At 42.5% G+C, this 18,172-nt stretch overlaps 1 protein-coding gene across 4 annotated transcripts in view; it reads left to right on the forward strand.

Moving 5' to 3' along the window:
- Positions 1-18,172, forward strand: part of LOC122539545 (B-cell scaffold protein with ankyrin repeats-like) — a 273,798-nt gene that overhangs the window by 35,523 nt on the left and 220,103 nt on the right. For all 4 annotated transcript variants that reach the window (XM_043674514.1, XM_043674513.1, XM_043674515.1 and 1 more), the window contains one exon: positions 16,768-16,845. In XM_043674514.1, the coding sequence (XP_043530449.1) occupies positions 16,768-16,845 (78 nt within the window). The remainder of the gene's footprint in view (positions 1-16,767; positions 16,846-18,172) is intronic.

The following is an 18,172-nucleotide window of genomic DNA, read 5'->3' on the forward strand; positions in this document are numbered from 1 at the left end:
GTATTTGCAACTCATTCCAGCATGACTTCCCAGTTTTCAAACTACTATCTGTTATAGTCTGCACAATAATTGTGGCTTTGTCTCTTCAACGCTGAACCGCCAGTCTGGAACTCTGTTTCAACTCCTGCTGTCTTGCTCACTCTTACTTGCTCCATGAGACTTTTCTGGCTCAGGTGTGCTGCCTGTTATCTGACACCTGCATGACTGTTTGTTTGGATTCCTCTTCCTGGCCATCAGCAGCTTCCTGGTCACAAGTGCTGGCCTTCTGGTCCTTTTTACTTTTTTTCATGCCTGTGTTCACTCTCCTCTCTTGCACTAAATACATGGATTCCTGCAGCACAAAGTCGGAAGTTCCAAATAAAATGTTGTATCCCCCTCCAACATCATCAGCTGCTATCAGACACCCCACTCCATAAATGATTCTGGTTTAGTACTGTTCACAAACTCATTAGTGATTCCAAATACCTGCAGTGCACATTTATATTTATTGGTTTTCTTCTGTTTGTAGACCTGGGGCAGATAAGCCATGATCTTATTGAATGGTGGGTAGGCTTGAGGGCGAAATGGCCTGCTGCTCTTCCTATTTCTTATGTCCAATTCCTTGTAGTCTAAATTACACTCCTTCAAGCTTTTTTCAAGAATGGGATCATATGAAGACAGTAATTTAACTTTGTTTAAGGATCCAGTGTTTGATCTTGATGCCAGGTTTTTGAATCAAAATCTAAGTCAATCAGGATTTGATTTAAAAAAAACTAAAGGCATATCAACTGTTAGAACCATATCTTGAGTTTGTGATTTTTGATACAAATTTTCTACGATCAACAGATTCCAATCCTTCTAAACCCTGCAAAACATGGGTCGTTTGTCAGTTATGTTCATGGCATAAATGTTACAAGTATTTAAGGATCAAACAATCTGACTATGGAGATTTTCTTTATTTTCTATGAGAATACAGTGTACTGGAGTTTAGAAGAGTTAAGGTGCTAACTTGTTGGCTAATTGACTCTGCTGAGGTTTTGCTATTGTGTTGCCTAGTGGTCAGGCTTTGGCACTTTCACTGAGGCTGCATGGATTCGATTCCAGATCGGGGAATGAGAGTTTATCGTGCTAACTTATCGTGATGACCGATTCTAGGGAAGCATGGTGGCTCAGTGGTTAACACTGCTCCTTACAGCATCAGAAACTTGGGTTCAATTCGAGCCTCGGGTGACTGTCTGAATGGAGTTTGCACATTCTCCCCGTGTCTACATGGGGTTCCTCCGGTTGCTCTGGTTTCCTCCCACAGCTCAAAGATGTGCAGGTTAGGTTGATTGGCCATGCTAAATTGCCCATAGTGTTCAGGGTTAGCCATGGTAAATATGGGGTTACAGGGATAAAGTGGGATGCTCTTTGGAGGGTTGGTGCAGACTCGATGGGTTGAATGGCCTCTATCCACACTGTGTAGGGATTCTATTATTCTAATATTCTTGCAGCAAGACATGGCCCAGGGCCAAGTGCACCTAATACATAAAATCTACCCTTCCTATCTACTACATTTTAAAGGGTGTTTCAGGGTCTTTTAGATAAGCACATGAATATGCAAAGAATGGGGGCATATGGAACAAGAGCAGGCAGAAGGTATTTGTTTAATTTGGTGTCATGTTTGGCACAGCTTGTTGGGCCGAAGGGCCCATTCCTATGCTGGATAGTTCTATATTCTATCTTCATTCAAAAATGCAATATTGTAAGAAATTAGTTTTTTCCCTCCAATGTCCCTGTACTTTCTATTTGTCACTCTCTCTGTTTAAATGACACACAACAAATGTTTAATCATTTGGAAATTTTTAAAAACTTATTCTTTGAACTTTTAATTTGGACACACATGGGGAACATATGGGAAGGTAATGACATTGTGTAATTCAAGTGGACTAGCAATCCAGAAGACTAGGCTAATGTACAGCAACTGGTGGAATTTGAATTCAACTAATGCATCTGGAACATGAAGCTCATCTTAGTAACAGTGATACTGAAGCTATCATCAATTATTGTAATATCCATTGCTAACGTTCTTTAAGGAGTGAAATCTGAGTCTGTACCTAGCATTATTTGTGGCTCAAAGCCCACAGGAATATAGTTTTGTGTTAACTGCCCTCTGACATGGGCTAGCAAGCTACTCCGTTCAAGGTAAGAGAGGGTGGGCAACAAATATTGGCCTGGTTGCTGATATCACACTCCATGAAAGGAAAAGAATACTTTGTTACTTCTGTAAACCACCATCATCACATGTTTAATTACCAAATGTGTAAGTGTGAGAAAATTGACAGATTATTTGTCTCTATTTACCCAGGGACGTTAAGTTCAATAATAGCATAAGTCCTGTGACGTACACCTGGAAATTTATAAAGACTAAGAGTGGGAACTGGAATTATTCTTGACTGTGGGAATCAGTTGCATAATAGGGACTGGCCATGACAGCGAGCTTCCTTTATTTTAAAGAAACCAGCATTTTTAAAAATGATTTTGATCCCATTCTTAGGCCATGAAAACTGTTACAAATATGTTCCATATTTGAAATTCTTCGAGGACTTATGTTTTGAAGGATTGTGGAAAAATTAATTTATTTTATGTTTTTTGGAGAGATTTCTATAAAAGCAGGATTTGAATGTTCACTGTGGACATTGGGGATTTTCTTTAACAAAGCTTCCTCATTATTACATGACTGATTATAACTGCAGGCTTTGTTGTTGACCCTCCTGGGACTGATTTGAACAGTGACTGGCTTGGAGAGGTTCTTACTTTGTCTGGCCTTCAATTGGGGAACAAGAAGCATGTAAGGAAGGACTGCTGAGCTTACTTTTCCTTTTTAGAGAGTCATAGAAATATACAGTACAGAAACAGACCTTTTAGTCCAACTCATCATGCTGACCAGATATCCTAACCTAACCTAGTCCCATTTGCCAGCATTTGGCCCATATCCCTCTAAATAGGTTAAAAAAAAAGGACTGCAGATGCTGGAAACCAGAGTCTAGATTAGAGTGGGGCTGGAGAAGCACAGCAGGTCAGTCAGCATCCGAGGAGCAGGAAAATCGATGTTTTGGGTCAAAGCTCTTCATCAGGAATAGAGGCAGGGTGCCTGCAGAGTGGAGAGATAAATGGGGAGGGGGGTGGGGTAAGGTGGAGAGATGCTGGACAGCAGCTTCCAGTCACTCAAACAGCCTTCTACCATGACCCGTTGGATTAGTCGGGCAATCAATGATTACAGGGAGAAAGCAGGAGAATGGGATTGAGAAACTTACCAGCCATGATAGAATGGTGGAGCAGACTTGATGGGCTGAATGGCCTAAATCTGCTCTCAGGTTTCACGCTTGCTTGAGCTTGGTATCAAAGTCGAGAGTGTGGTGCTGGAAAAGCACAGCAGGTCAGGCAGCATCCGAGAAGCAGGAGAATCAGGAACTTCCTGATGACAGGCTTACGCCTGAAACATCGATACTCCTGCTCCTCGGATGCTGCCTGACCTGCTGAGCTTTTCCAGCTCCACACTCTCGACTCTGATCTCCAGCATCTGCAATCCTCGCTTTCTCCTGAGGTTGGTATCAGCTGTAAGGTTTTGTTCACTAACTCTTGGTTCCTCAGATGGTCAGAAGCTTCTCTGGAGACAGTGTTCCATTTCATCACTGGCTCTGCCCTCACTTTCAGCAGTTGCTGGAGCCTACGGAAATTGATGCTCACTCTTCAGAGCCTCATTCTGGAGCATGATAGAAGACAGTTTAGTGCTGCTAGAGAACCTTTCTCTTCCAAATGTTTATTCTAAGGCTTTGAGATCTTTCACATGCCTTCTCTCTTGTTGTCATTCTCTTTCTCTTGTTTTTCTCTCTCCATCTCCGTCTCTGTCCAGAGTCACTGACTATGACTCTCTCCACTCTTCAGGCACCCTGCCTCTATTCCTGATGAAGGGCTTTTGCCTGAAACGTCGATTTTCCTGCTCCTTGGATGCTGCCTGACCTGCTGTGCTTTTCCAGCACCACTCTCTAATCTAGACCCATATCCCTCTAAACGCTTCCTATTCATACACCCATCCAGATGTCTTTTAAATTGTACCAGCCTCTACCACTTCCTCTGGCAACTCATTCCAGACACGCACCACCCTCTGTGAAAAAGTTGCCCTTTTATGTCCCTTTTATATTGTTCTCCTCTCACCCTAAACCTATGCCCTCTCTCCACCCCAGGGAGAAGATCTTGTCTATTTATCCTATCCATGCCCTTCAAGATTTTATAAACCTCTATAATGTCACCCCTCAGCCTCCGATGCTCTAGGGAAACCGCCCCAGTCCATTCAGCCTCTCCCCATAACTCAAACCCTCAGCCCTGGCAATATTCTTGTAAATCTTTTCTGAACCTTTTCAAGTTTCACAACATCCTTCCTATAGGAGGGAGACCAGAACTACACACAATATTCCAAAAATGGCCGAGCCAACATCCTGTACAGCCACAACATGACCTCCCAACTCCTGTACTCAATACTCTGACCAATAAAGGAAAACATACCAAATGCCTTTTTCACTATCATATCTACCTGCAACTCTACTTTCAAGGAAATATGAATCTGCACTCCAAGATCTCTTTGTTCAGCAAGACTCCCCAGGATATTACCGTTAAGGGTATAAGTCTTGCTCTGATTTGCTTTTCCAAAATGCAGCACCTCCCATTTATCTAAATTAAATTCCAACTGCCCATTGGCCCACCTGAGCAAGATCCCATTGTACTCTAGGTAACCTTCACTGTCCACTACGCTTCCAATTTTGGTGTCCTCTGCAAACTTACGAACTGTACTTCCTATGTTCACATTCAAATGATTAAGTAAATGATGAAAAGTAATGCACCCAGCATCAATCCTTGTGGCACGCCACTTGTCACAGGCCTCCAGTCTGAAAAGCAACCCTCCACCACCACCACCCTCTGTCTTCTGTCATCGAGCCAGTTCCATGTCTAAATGGCTGGTTCTATCTGTATTCCATGTGATCTAACCTTGCTAACCAGTCTTCCCATGAGGAACCTTGTCAAACGCCTTGCTGAAGTCCATATAGATCACGTCCACCGCTCTGCCCTCATCAATCCACTTTGTTACTTAGAGTCATAGAGATGTACAGCATGGAAACAGACCCTTCGGTCCAACCCATCAGATATCCCAACCCAATCTAGTCCCACCTGCCAGCACCCGGCCCATATCCCTCCAAACCCTTCCTATTCATATACCCATCCAAATGCCTTTTTAATGTTGCAATTGTACCAGCCTCCACCACTTCCTCTGGCAGCTCATTCCATACACGTACCACCCTCTGCGTGAAAAAGTTGCCCCTTAGGTCTCTTTTATATCTTTCCCCTCTCGCCTTAAACCTATGCCCTCCAGTTCTGGACTCCCGACCCCAGGGAAAAGACTTTGTCTACTTATCCTATCCATGCCCCTCATGATTTTGTAAACCTCTATAAGGTCAGCCCTCAACCTCCGTGCTCCAGGGAAAACAGCCCCAGCCTGTTCAACCTCTTCCTATAGCTCAAATCCTCCAACCCTGACAACATCCTTGTAAATCTTTTCTGAACCCTTTCAAGTTTCACAACATCTTTCCGATAGGAAGGAGACCAGAATTGCAAGCAATATTCCAACAGTGGCCTAACCAATGTCCTATACAGCCGCAGCATGACCTCCCAACTCCTGTACTCAATACTCTGACCAATAAAGGAAAGCATGCTTTCCTTGGTATGCTTTCCTTTAATGGGCAGAGCATTGAGTATTGGAGTTGGGAGGCCATGTTGCGGCTGTACAGGACACTGATTAGGCCATTTTTGGAATATTGTGTGCAATTCTGGTCTGCCTGCTATCGGAAGGATATTGTGAAACTTGAAAGTGTTCAGAAACGATCTAAAAGGTTGTGGCCAGGCTTGAAGGGTTTGAGCTGTAGGGAGAGGCTGAATAGGCTGGGGCTGTTTTCCCTAGAACTTCGGAGGGTCAGGGGTTACTTATAACGGAGGTTTATTAAACCATGAGGGGCATGGATAGGGTAAATAGACAAAGTCTTTTCCCTGGGGTGGGGGAGTCCAGAACTAGAGGGCTTAGGTTTAAGGGCATGGGAAAGATATAAAAGGGACCTAAGGGGGCAACCTTTTCATGCAGAGGATGGTATGTGTATTGAATCCGTTGCTAGAGGAAGTAGTGGAGGCTCGTACAATTACAACTTTTAACAGGCATTTGGATGGGTATATGAATAATTAGAGGGATGTCGGCCAAAAGTGGCAAAGGGGACTAGATTTATTTAGGATATCTGGTCAGTATGAACGAGTTAGCCCAAAGAGTCTGTTTCCATGCTGTACATCTCTGACTCTGTGATGGTATCGTGTTACATTAGCTTCACATCTTTGCTATGTCCTTTGTATTTAACAATGTAACAAGAGGTTTATGATTCTTTCATTAGATATTGGCATTGCTTGCAAAGCCAGCATTTGTTACCCATCTCTAAATGTCTTTGAACAGGGGGAGTTGCTAGTCATATAAGGTAGTTAGGGGTCAACCAAAGTACTATGGATTGGAGCAACATGTTGGCCAGATCAGACATTCACTGCAGATTTCTTCCATGAAGGATGTTAACAAAACATCTGTTTCTTGACATAAACATAGCCCCTGGAGAAACTCAGCATGTCTGGCAGCAAGTGTGGAGAGAGAAAAACTAAGTTAACATTTTGAATCTTCTTTAGAATAGAAAGGTATTGGAATATAAACGTTTTTATGGTCACCATTTCTCAGACCAGCTTTCAATTCTAGAGTTAATAAATGAATTTAAATTTTATCACCTGCCTTGGTAGGATTTAGATCATGTCCCCAGCACATTAGTTCAAGTCCCTGGATCACTAATGCATTACTACTAAAACACGGAGTCCCCACATGATCAGTTTTAATCTTGAAATGTATCCAAAAGCATAGTCAATGATGTTGCAAGCCTGTGTACCTCCCAGGAGCTTTTTCTATGATTGTATATTTCTGCCAGAGTTTGTGATGTGCAATAGGTCATGTTATACCAGTTTTCTGTACCAGGAACAACAATGCTTCAAGTCCTGTTGCTAATGCATCTGCTATTACAACTGTTGGAAGCTCAGGATCGTACTGAGCCAAGCTCTTAGAAGAAAATAACAATGCTTTTTTCTCAAGATTTCTTTTGGTGACTATCCAAACACCTGGTCTTGTCTTCTGAATTGCCTTGAAGAATCATTGTTCTCCACTTGATATGGTCAGAATTTGCCTATGAAGTTGACTATTTTCATGTCATTCCATCACTTTTCTAGGTGGTGGGAAGTCTTTTCTGCCTTTCATTTTCTGTGGGTCTGACATGAGATACCATTGACAACATAATGAGCCATATAAGTTATATTATGGGTTTTGAGAACTCGCTATTCTCATTGAGTGTCCAGCCTATATTTGTAGGTTTAGAGAATTTCTGACTCTTTGATCATGTTCTGTTTTTATTGTCCATATGATAAGAAACACTTCCCATTTCTTCCAATGTGTTCCACATTACTTTTATTCAAAGTTTCTATTCTTCATTAAGTGGTAACTTCTATAATCCACTGTCTGTGTTAGGTTTTGTCAAGATGTACTTTTAATGAGTTTTACCAAGCTATCATCCACATTAGCAGCCATTGGATGTACTTCAACTACTGTGACTTTGTTCAATTTAGTAAGCTGAAAATGTTTTGCTGGAAAAGCACAGCAGGTCAGGCAGCATCCAAGGAACAGGAGAATCGACGCTTATGCCCTGAAGAAGGGCTTATGCCCGAAACGTCTATTCTCCTGTTCCTTGGATGCTGCCTGACCTGCTGCGCTTTTCCAGCAACACATTTTCAGCTCTGATCTCCAGCATCTGCAGCCCTCACTTTCTCTCTTCAATTTAGTAAGGTCAACACAAATTTTGAGAGATCCATTTGGTTTTGGAATAAGTACCATACCAGAATTCATAGGTCTGTTAACTGGTAAAGAACCCCTTGCCGAAGCATTGCATCAATATTTCTTCTGACATTTCCAGCATTGGGTGTGGGATTTTTCTAGATGTAAATAGACAAATAGATTTTGCATCTCCCTTGAGTATGTAGTGATGCGCTGTTCTCAGTTTAGCAATTTTGGAAATTCACTGTTTGAGCCTCCTCAATTTCATCCATTTTGTTAATTAATTTCAGACCATACATTCCTTTCTGTTTAGTATCGAGCATTGTTTTGTTTTGAATTATATATGTGTTTCAAAGATTTCCCTGCCTTTGTATTTAAGCTTTGTAGTTAGGTGACCGTTGATCTGTAGTATGATACCTAATGGACCTAGCAGAAGAATTTCTTCAGCCAGTGAGTGGCAGATCTGTGGAACTCATTACCACAGAAGGCTGTGGAGGCTAAGTTAATGTGTGACTCTAACACAGATAACATAGAAAGGGGATCAAGGGTTATGGAGAGAACACAGGAGGATGAGGCTGAGAAACATCTCATCCATGATTGAACGGTGGAGCAGACTCAATGGGCCAAATGGCCTAATTCTGTGGTCCTATGTCATGTGGTCCAAGATCGAAGAAGACCATTTGGCCCATTGAGCTTGTGATAGATCTTTGTAAAAACTATCCACATTGACAGAGTCCCCTACTAAAATGTGTTTTTTCTTTTCAAGTTGTTATCAAATTTAATTTCTGAGAGTTACTATAGTATCTGCTTTCATTGCCCTTCCAGACATTATAATCCATACTGTGGAAACTCACTGTTAAAAGAAACTTTCGTCTATTTCTTTTTTGAGTTAGTTAAATCTGAGTCCCTCCGGTTAGTGACCTGCCTACCAGTAAAAACACATTATCAACATTGTTTATAATTTTGTACTGCCTTAAGTCAATTACATTTTGCCATTCAAGAGGTTTCTTTTTAGTAATCAAGTTTGCTGTGAATTTTTATGGTCCAAGACATAATGTGGAGTTAGATCTTTCAAAGCCCTGACTTTGTGGGAGGTTTTGGGGAAACATTTAGATCAGAGGGAGATAATGGAACTAGATTTTTGGTGGTCCTTTGTTTTCTTTGAGGATCTATCTTTATTTCCTGAAGAGATTGAACTCGTTGGGTAAGGTCTGTGATTTGATAAGTTTATTCCCTGTCTGCTGAAAGCAGTTAGTTCAATAATAGGTGTCTTACACACAGGTGACACATATTGAACCTTGCAGAATCAACAGTTGGAGATTTACTTTAAGAAAATTACATTGCCAGAGGACTGGTGGCATGGTGTTTGCAAATCTGCCTTTGGTGGGTGACAGTCTGATCTATGTGTTGATTTGAGCCAACATTATGGGCTGGCTACAATTTGCTGTTTGCATGGGATTTTCAGGCCTACCCAGCAGCTAACTGGGTAAAAATGAAATTCGAGAGCTGATTCTTCTCAGAGGTAGCCAATTGCAGGTGAATGAGATCCAGAATAAGCATTTAGGGTCTTTGCTTATCTACCAACAAGTCTCTGTGCTCCAGCACAGGTACTGATGTTGATTCTAAACACGTAAATTCCAGCCAGGAAGATAAGAAGCGGTTGACGTGTGTCTTGGAGCTTGCCAAACATTGGTGAAAAAGGTCTTGCCCATTCACTTTTTACTAATTTATATCTGGGTGATCAAAATCGGCTCTTGTGGGATTGGCTAGGTTAGGAGATTAACTGCCAAGATTGATCTTAAGTTCACACCCCTCCCAGTGCAGAACTGAAGCAGTGTGTCAATCCAGAAAGAACAGAGCACTGGAGAGTCTTTTCTAAGTTAGTGCCGCTCTTTGAGAGGGTCAGTACTGAGGGAGGGTTGCACTGTTTGGGGCTGCACTGTTGGGGGGGTCAGCGCTGAGGGAACACCACTGTGAGAGGGTCAGCAGTGAGGGAGCGCCCCACTGTGAGAGGGTCAGCAGTGAGGGAGCGCCCTACTGTGAGAGGGTCAGCAGTGAGGGAGAGCTGCACTGTCGGGGGTCAGCGCTGAGGGAGCGCCGCACTGTCGGAGGGTCAGTACTGAGGGAACCCCACTGTGAGAGGGTCAGCAGTGAGGGAGAGCTGCACTGTCGGAGGGTCAGTACTGAGGGAGCCCCACTGTGAGAGGGTCAGCAGTGAGGGAGCGCCCCACTATGAGAGGGTCAGCAGTGAGGGAGCACCCTACTGTGAGAGGGTTAGCAGTGAGGGAGCGCCCTACTGTGAGAGGGTCAGCAGTGAGGGAGAGCTGCACTGTTGGGGGATCAGCGCTGAGGGAGCGCCGCACTGTGGAAGGATCAGTACTGAGGGAGCCCCACTGTGAGACGGTCAGCAGTGAGGGAGCACCGCACTGCGAGAGGGTCAGCAGTGAGGGAGCACCCCACTGTGAGAGGGTCAGCAGTGAGGGAGTGCCATACTGTGAGAGGGTTAGCAGTGAGGGAGAGCTGCACTGTCGGGTGGTCAGCGCTGAGGGAGCGCCGCACTGTCGGAGGGTCAGTACTGAGGGAGCGCCCCACTGTGAGAGGGTCAGCAGTGAGGGAGCGCCCCACTGTCGGATGGTCAGTGCTGCAGAAGGGATGCATGGTTCCCTACATTATGACTCTACTTTAAAAGTACTTCAGCAGCTGTCAAGAAGTTTTGGGATGATCTGGAATTATGACAGGCCACAGGGAAATGCATATCTTTCTCTGATTGCTGCACGTCAGCAGTTGCATTGAGTAATATGTCTTCGAATTCCTAGGATAGAAGAGAAAAATAGCCAAGGTTACTGTTGCTGAATTTAAATTGCAATTCTGATAAAGAAATGCCACATATGGATAGAGTATTGTGTCATCAATGTTTGCTTTTGAAAATCAAACAATGGGTCACAATTATATTATCACATACATGAGGACTGGACGTATGGATGAGCTTGTGGATGTCTTGGGACTCTCTGCCCTCTGTTAGTCACCCCTTTGGCAGCAAATGGAAGAAGAAAATTGGAGGATGGATGGAACGTGGCATTGGGGTGAGGAGGAGGGCAACAGTAAACCTGGGGTGGAAGTATCCTTTGTGAACCAAAAACATTATTTGGTTTAACAAAAGTTTATTCCCACAGGGAATGCCAGTCTGCTAAGTATTTCCAGCATTTTCTGTTTTTATTTCACATTTTCCATCATTCACTTTTTTTAAATTCTTGAAAAACTCATTTTGGCTGTGTCTGTAAATATTTGGCTGTCTACTCATAGTTACAACATAATTACAACTTCTGAAGGTTCAGTGCAACAACTCCAAGACAAAACAAAGCTCAGCAGGTCTGACCTTCGTCAGGCTGCTGGACTAGAAACATTAACCCTGTTTTTCTGTCTGCAGATGCTGTAGGACCTGCTGAATTTCTCCAACATTTGTTTCAGACCTTCAGCATCCACAGTTCTTAGTATTGTTTGGGAGTTAAAAACAGCTAACTGATTAATTACATATTTAATAACCTTGCTGGTTTTCCTTCTCACAGGTACAGTCATAACAGATGTATTTACTTCCATTGAATTTACAGAAGACTAACTTGATCATTTTGAAAGGAGGGTAGGGTGCTGGCATGGAGTCCAGTTCAAAGGGACATCAGATTAAAACCAGAGCCAGGTCATTCAGGATAGAAGTTGGGGAAGACTACTTCACACAGAAGGCAGTAGGAGTCCAAAGATTAATCCAACAAAAAGTAGTCGATGATGGAATGTCAGTTTAAACTCTGAGATTGCTAAATCTTTACTAAAGAGATGTGAAAATAAGGAGGTAGGTAGCTGGCAGATCAGCCACAATCTTATTGAATGACAGAAAGGCTGAAGCACCTGAATTGCGTCTCCCCATTCCAGTGTTCTTATTTTCCTTCAACTCACCACAATTATAACACTGCAATTCCACATCCCTGCCAGTTCCCTCATTTCATAATCTTATATGTTTTATCATTCCTTTTTAATGTACATCATTCAATAACTAACTTGTCATCCATTGAATATTAGGAGGCTTACAATCTGGAGAACGACATAAATCCAATATTTTGGGCCAATTGATGTATCTGGAAAGTATGAGTTAAATTGAATCATGATTTAAAACAATGTCTTTAATTAACTTTGCAAAAGGGGGCTGTGTTTTTTGTGAATGCTGTGCATGCTACCCTGATTCGGATTGGATTGAATTGAATTAAACTGAATTTATTGTCATGTACCAAGGCACAGTGAAAAGCTTTGTCTTGCGAGCAATACAGGCGGATCACATAGTTAAGTAGCATAGATAGTAAATGATAGGTAAACAGCAGCAAAAACAAAAACACAGATACAGGCGAATGTTGAGAGTTTGAGTCCGTTCAGTATTCTAACAACAGTAGGGTAGAAACTGTTGTGAAAAGGGCTGGTGCATGTGTTCAGGCTTCTGTACCTTCTCCCCAATGGTAGAGGTTGTTGAAAAACATTGTCAGGGTGGGATGGATCTTTAAGAACGCTGGCAGCATTTCCTTGACTGCGGTGCTGGTAGATGGATTCTATAGATGGGAGATTGGCCTTCGTGATTGTCCAGACCGAGTTCTCTACTCTCTGTAACCATCTCTGATCTTGAATGGTACAATTGCCATACCAGGTAGTGATACATCCAAACTGAATGATCTCAATGGCGCACCTATAAAAGTTGGCAAGGATATGTGCCATCATGCCAAATTTCCTCAGCTGCCTGAGGAAGAAGAGACGTTGTTGGACCTTTGTAACCAGCACGTCCATATGAAGAGGCAGTGGTTTCTCACTTTGAGTTAATGATTTCCTGATGAGCCAGGAGCTTGTACATGGAATTGACAAACTGATATCTGACAGTGATGGGTCAAAGTGGGGCCAGTGGGAATGTGAGATGCTATTCACAAGAAAGCTTATGAGCTTCAGGTTTGGAGTTAAAGATTCAGTGATTGTATTACAAGGAGGGTCTGTTGACTGGATCTGTGAAATGATGGGATGATAGAAGGATTTGTAAAAAGTTAATGGTTTCCAATTATTACCTTTGAAATATTATGAAAGGTGCTATATAAATGCAAATCTGTGTCTCTCCTTATTTTCTATTATTCTCTCTCCCTCGCATGCTTCACTTATAATTAACCCCAGATTATTGACTGGGTCAAAATTTTGTACAGATCATGCATACCTACTCTTGTCATATGGCTCTGATCATTTTGTATTTGTGATGAAATAAGAAAGTGAGGAACTGCATCAGAGCAAATAATAATTCCGATTCTAACCTGCCCGTTTTTTTATTTTGTTCTCTCAATACCTGGATCAATAACAATCTATAGGCTTTTCCAGACTAGAAAAACAATTTAATTGAAAGACAGAATTTTTGGGTAACATTACAGATGGAATGTAGGAGGTTAAAACATCTGTGGAAGGCAGAATGGGGAATTCGTCCAGCTGAATCTTCCTAGCTCCAGAGCCAATGCTGATGGAGATATTCAGGTGTAGAGTGCAGCGTCCGTCATTATGTCTATGTCACTGAGAGCTGACACTATGGTCAGAAAAAGGATTCTCTGATATCGTAGCCATCTGGCCCATCGTTCTTCCTCCTAGTTTGGAAACGAAATGGTTCCTTTTGAGACAGCACAAATTGCAGCATATTTTCCTCTGTGCTTCACTGGAAAGAAACACCTGATGGGAAACATGATGCACAGAGAAGCACATACATATAGTGGACCTGATTTGATTTTTTTATTCATTGACTTAAACAGATGAAAGATCAGGTCTGCTATCCTTCCCTCCCACTCCTTAATTTCAATTGTTTAATCATTGAGTTCTTGCAAGAGAAGAACAAGCTGCTGTCATGCAGTACAAGTTTGGTAGAGTTTTGTTGTGTTGGGGTTTAAAGGGTTATTGAATTAAAGTGAGTGTGTAGAGTTGGATGTAAATCAATCATAATCCAACTAAATGATTTAAAAAAAAAGACTTGAATACCTGAATGAACTTCTCCTGTTCCTGTATATATTTTTGTGGAATCCTGACTTTGAGGTTCACAAATAGTTGTAAAAAGGACTTATTATCTTGAATATGGGCTTCATCAAATATTCATTGTCTTTTTTATATGGTTTAATAGAAGATTGTCACAAGCATGTGTACACGAATAGCTCATATATTAATAGTCCTCTTGTCACACGCACATTCACAGGAATGAATTTCACTCAGTGTCTTTGTTGCCATGTATTCATTAACCTGGATGTATTTCCCTTTCTACAAACATCAGCACTTCCCAGGAAAACTTGGTAGATATAGAGATGCAGTGAAAAAGCAGTAATATGATTTGCAATTCAAATAAACAAATGTGGTTCTATTTCATAATGTAGCTGAACAGTTTTTCATAGGAAACAATGAATGTTTGAAAAAAATGGATGTAAATTCTCTGAAAATGACTGTTCTCTCAGCACATACTAAAAGCAAAAATGGAGTCCAAAAGTAATAAATATGCAAATAATTGTCCTTGTTCAGACAGCATCTTGTTCTGAACTCTTACCAACAACAACTTGTATCTTTTTGTAACACCGTGATCCTGTAAGTGTCCCAAGATGTCTCTCAGGTGAGATTATCAAGCAAAGTTTGGCACCAAGACACAAAAGGAGACATCAGGATCTTTAATATATTAAAAACAGAGAATGTTGGAAATATTCAGCAGATCTAACGTAATAACAAACAGTTGTAAGAATAGATGCTTCTGCCTGCTGAGCCTGTTCCTCATTCTGTACCATCCATGGCCTCAAAATTACTTTCTTGCCCACTTCCTATATTCCTTGATTCCCAAGTGACAACGATGTGATAATATTTGTTTAGAAACAAACAGAACTTACATTTCAAGACCATGACCTTTCAGCAGAATTGGAATGGTTCAAGATTTTGAGTAGGAAAAGGAGCAGAGGAAGGAATGAACTAAAAGCAAGATCTGTGATAATGTGAGGTGATAAAATGATAAAAGGGACCACAGGGCAAGCAAATGGGAGTGCTAATCTTCAGCATCTTCAGTACCCACTTCTGCCTAGCTGACATTAGTGATGGGCAAGTTGTTGGAGGGATTCTGAGGGACTGGATTTACTTGCTTTTGGAAAGGCAAGGACTGATTCAAGTCAGTCAATATGACTGTGTATGGGAAGTCGTGTCTCACTAACTTGATTGAGATTTTTGAAAAAGTAATGAAGAGGATCAATAAAGGCAGACTGGTAGATGTTGTCAACATGAACTTCAGCAAGGTTCTGCATGGTGGAATGGTTATAAGATTAGATCACATGGAATCCAAGTGGAACTAGCCAATTGGATACAAAATTGGCTTGAAGGTAGGAGCGTGGTGGTAGAGAGTTGTTTTTCGGACTGGAGGCCTGTGATCAGTGGTGTGCCGCAAGGTTCGGTGCTAGGCCCACTGCTTTATGTCATTTATATAAATGATTTGGATGTGAATATAGGATGTGTGGTTAGCAAGTTTGCAGATAACACAAGAATTAATGGTGTCGTAGACAATGACAAATGGTAAATTCAGAGTACAATGGGACCTTGATCAAATGGGCCAATGGGTGGAAGAGTTGAGGATGGAGTTTAATCTAGAAAATGTGAGGTGTTGTATTTTGGTAAGGCAAATCAGACCAGGACTTATACAGTTAATGGTAGGGCCCTGGGGTGTGTTGTCAAACAGAGACCTAGGAGTGCAAGTGTATAAATCCGTGGAAGTGTAGTCATGGGTAGATAGGATGGTGAATTAGGCATTTGACATGCTTTCCTTCATTGGTAACTGCATTAAGTATAGGAGTTGGGAGGTCATCTTGTGCTGTACAGTTCATTGGTCAGGTCACTTTTAGAATACTGGTCTCTATGGCATGGATGAGTTGGGCTGAAGGGGCTGTTTTCATGCTGAACAACTCTATGACACTATAACTTATTGACTCCAGATGGCAGTGAAGTGTCCAGTCAGTAGATGTGATGCTGTTGTTCAAGCTTGTGTTGAACTACATTGGAGTAGTGAAGCAGTTTAAGGATAGAGTGCAGAGTGGCTTCCTAATGAAGGGCTTCTGCTGAAACGTGAGTCTCCTTCTCCGCAGATGCTGATCTGCTGTGTTTCTCCAGTACCAACTTTTCAACTGAGGATAGAGTGAGGTCAGGTTGTAAAATTGAACTGACAGTGACAGGAGGATCTCTCTCAGTACTGACCCTCCAACAGTCAGCATTCCTTCAATAGTGCTCTGAAAATGCAGCACTCACTTAACACTCAATGCAACTGTGGTGTACTCCCTCTCTACTGACTCTGATAGTGCAGTGCTCCCCCGCTACTGACCCTCCAACAGTGTAGCATTCCCTTAGCACTGACCCTCCGACAGTGCAGCACTCGCACAATACCGACCCTCCAACAATGCAGCACTCCCTCAGTACTGACCATCCGATAGTGCAGCACTCCCTCAGCATTGACCCTCCCATAATGCAACACTCCCTCAGTACTCACCCTCTGACAGTGCAGCACTCGCACAGTACCGACCCTCCGACAATGCAGCACTCCCTCAGTACTGATCCACTTCAAATAGCGCAGTGAACCCTCAGTGTTGACATTGAGAGTGTTCAGCTCTATTATTTATTAGAAACTGAGCCATGGCTGAAAATTTGAAGCTGGAAGAGACTATCTTGCAGGTTCTCCATAATAGGAGCTTATGATTTAGAAGCAGTCTTCAAATAAAATATTGTGAATTGTTGACTGATAATTTGAAGCCTTTCTGCAATTTGTTGACTCTTCTGCATTTCTCTCTTTCCTCTAGGATCTTGTCAACCACATGAATACCCAGGGCGAGAGCTGTGCTTGGAGGAGTACAATACTCGTAAAGATGCAACATCAGGTATGCTCATGTGGCAGGCTGTACCTCAGTTACTGGCACCATGCTTAGGTTGCGTCAAAAATCGGAATGGGAAAACCATATATCCAGAGGGAAACAGCCAACGTTGACATGTGATCAGGTGGTGGTCACAAGCAAAGGTGAATGGGATGTTGGTGTGACAGTGTGCTTCATTTATATCTGACAGCAAGAAAGCTTGAAGCTTTCCGAAATACAACTCTGCCACTTTGGACCATCTTGGGCCAGTCATTCCCAGGTGTCTGTGGAAATGTCACACTTCATCAGTGAGGTCTTGAGGATATCACCGAAGCACTTCCTCTGTCCACCTGGGGCTTACGTGCTGTTTTGAAGCTGGGAGTAGAACACCTGCTTGGGAGTCTCCTGTCAGTCACGCAGATGACATACCCAGCCCATTATACCTGATCAAAGATGGTCAAGTACCTTGAAACTGGGGATGTTGGCCTAGTCAAGGATGCTAGTGTTGGAGTGTCTACAAAGCCCTACAGAACGGAGACAGGATCTTCAGTCCAAACTGGTCCATGCCAACCAAAACGTTCACCCCATTTCCCTGCATTTGGCCCATATCCGTTTATACCTTTCCTATCCAATGTACCCGCCTCAACCCCTTCTGCTAGCAGTTCATTCCATATGCGTACCACCCTGTCTGTAACAAAGTTGCCCCTCAGGTTCCCTTTTATTTTTTCCCATCTAACCTTAAACTGATGCCCTGTAGTCCTCGATTCCCCAACCCTGGAAAAAAGACTGCGTGCATTCACCATCTCCATGCCTCTCATGATCTTATACACTTCAATAAGATCCCCCTCCTTAGTCTCCTAAGAAAAGAAATCCTGGCTTGTCCAACCTATCCCTATAATTCAGACCATTGTGTCCAGGCAACATCCATGTAAATTTCTTCTGCACACTTTCCAGCTTAATAACATCCTTCCTACAGCAAGGTGACCAAGACTGAACACAATGCTCCAAGTGCAGCCTCACCAACGTCCTGTACAACTGCAACATTACTTCCCAATTTCCATACTCCGTGTCCTGACTGATGAAGGCCAAAAGCATTCTTCACTGCCCTATCTACCTGAGGCTCCATTTTCAGAGAACTGTGTACCTGAACTCCAAGGTCTCTCTCTGTTCCAATACACTCCTTAAGGCCCTATCATTCACCATGAAAGGCCCACCTTGATTTGACTCTCCACTCTTACCTATATTAAACTCCATTTGCCATTTATTGGCCCATTTCCCCAGCTGATCAAGGTCCTGCTGCAATTTCTTCCCAGCGGATTCACAGGACCTTGCACAGGCAGCGTTGGTGGTACTG

Source organism: Chiloscyllium plagiosum, chromosome 32 (assembly GCF_004010195.1).
Source record: "Chiloscyllium plagiosum isolate BGI_BamShark_2017 chromosome 32, ASM401019v2, whole genome shotgun sequence".
In the NCBI taxonomy this organism is placed as follows: Eukaryota; Metazoa; Chordata; class Chondrichthyes; order Orectolobiformes; family Hemiscylliidae; genus Chiloscyllium; species Chiloscyllium plagiosum.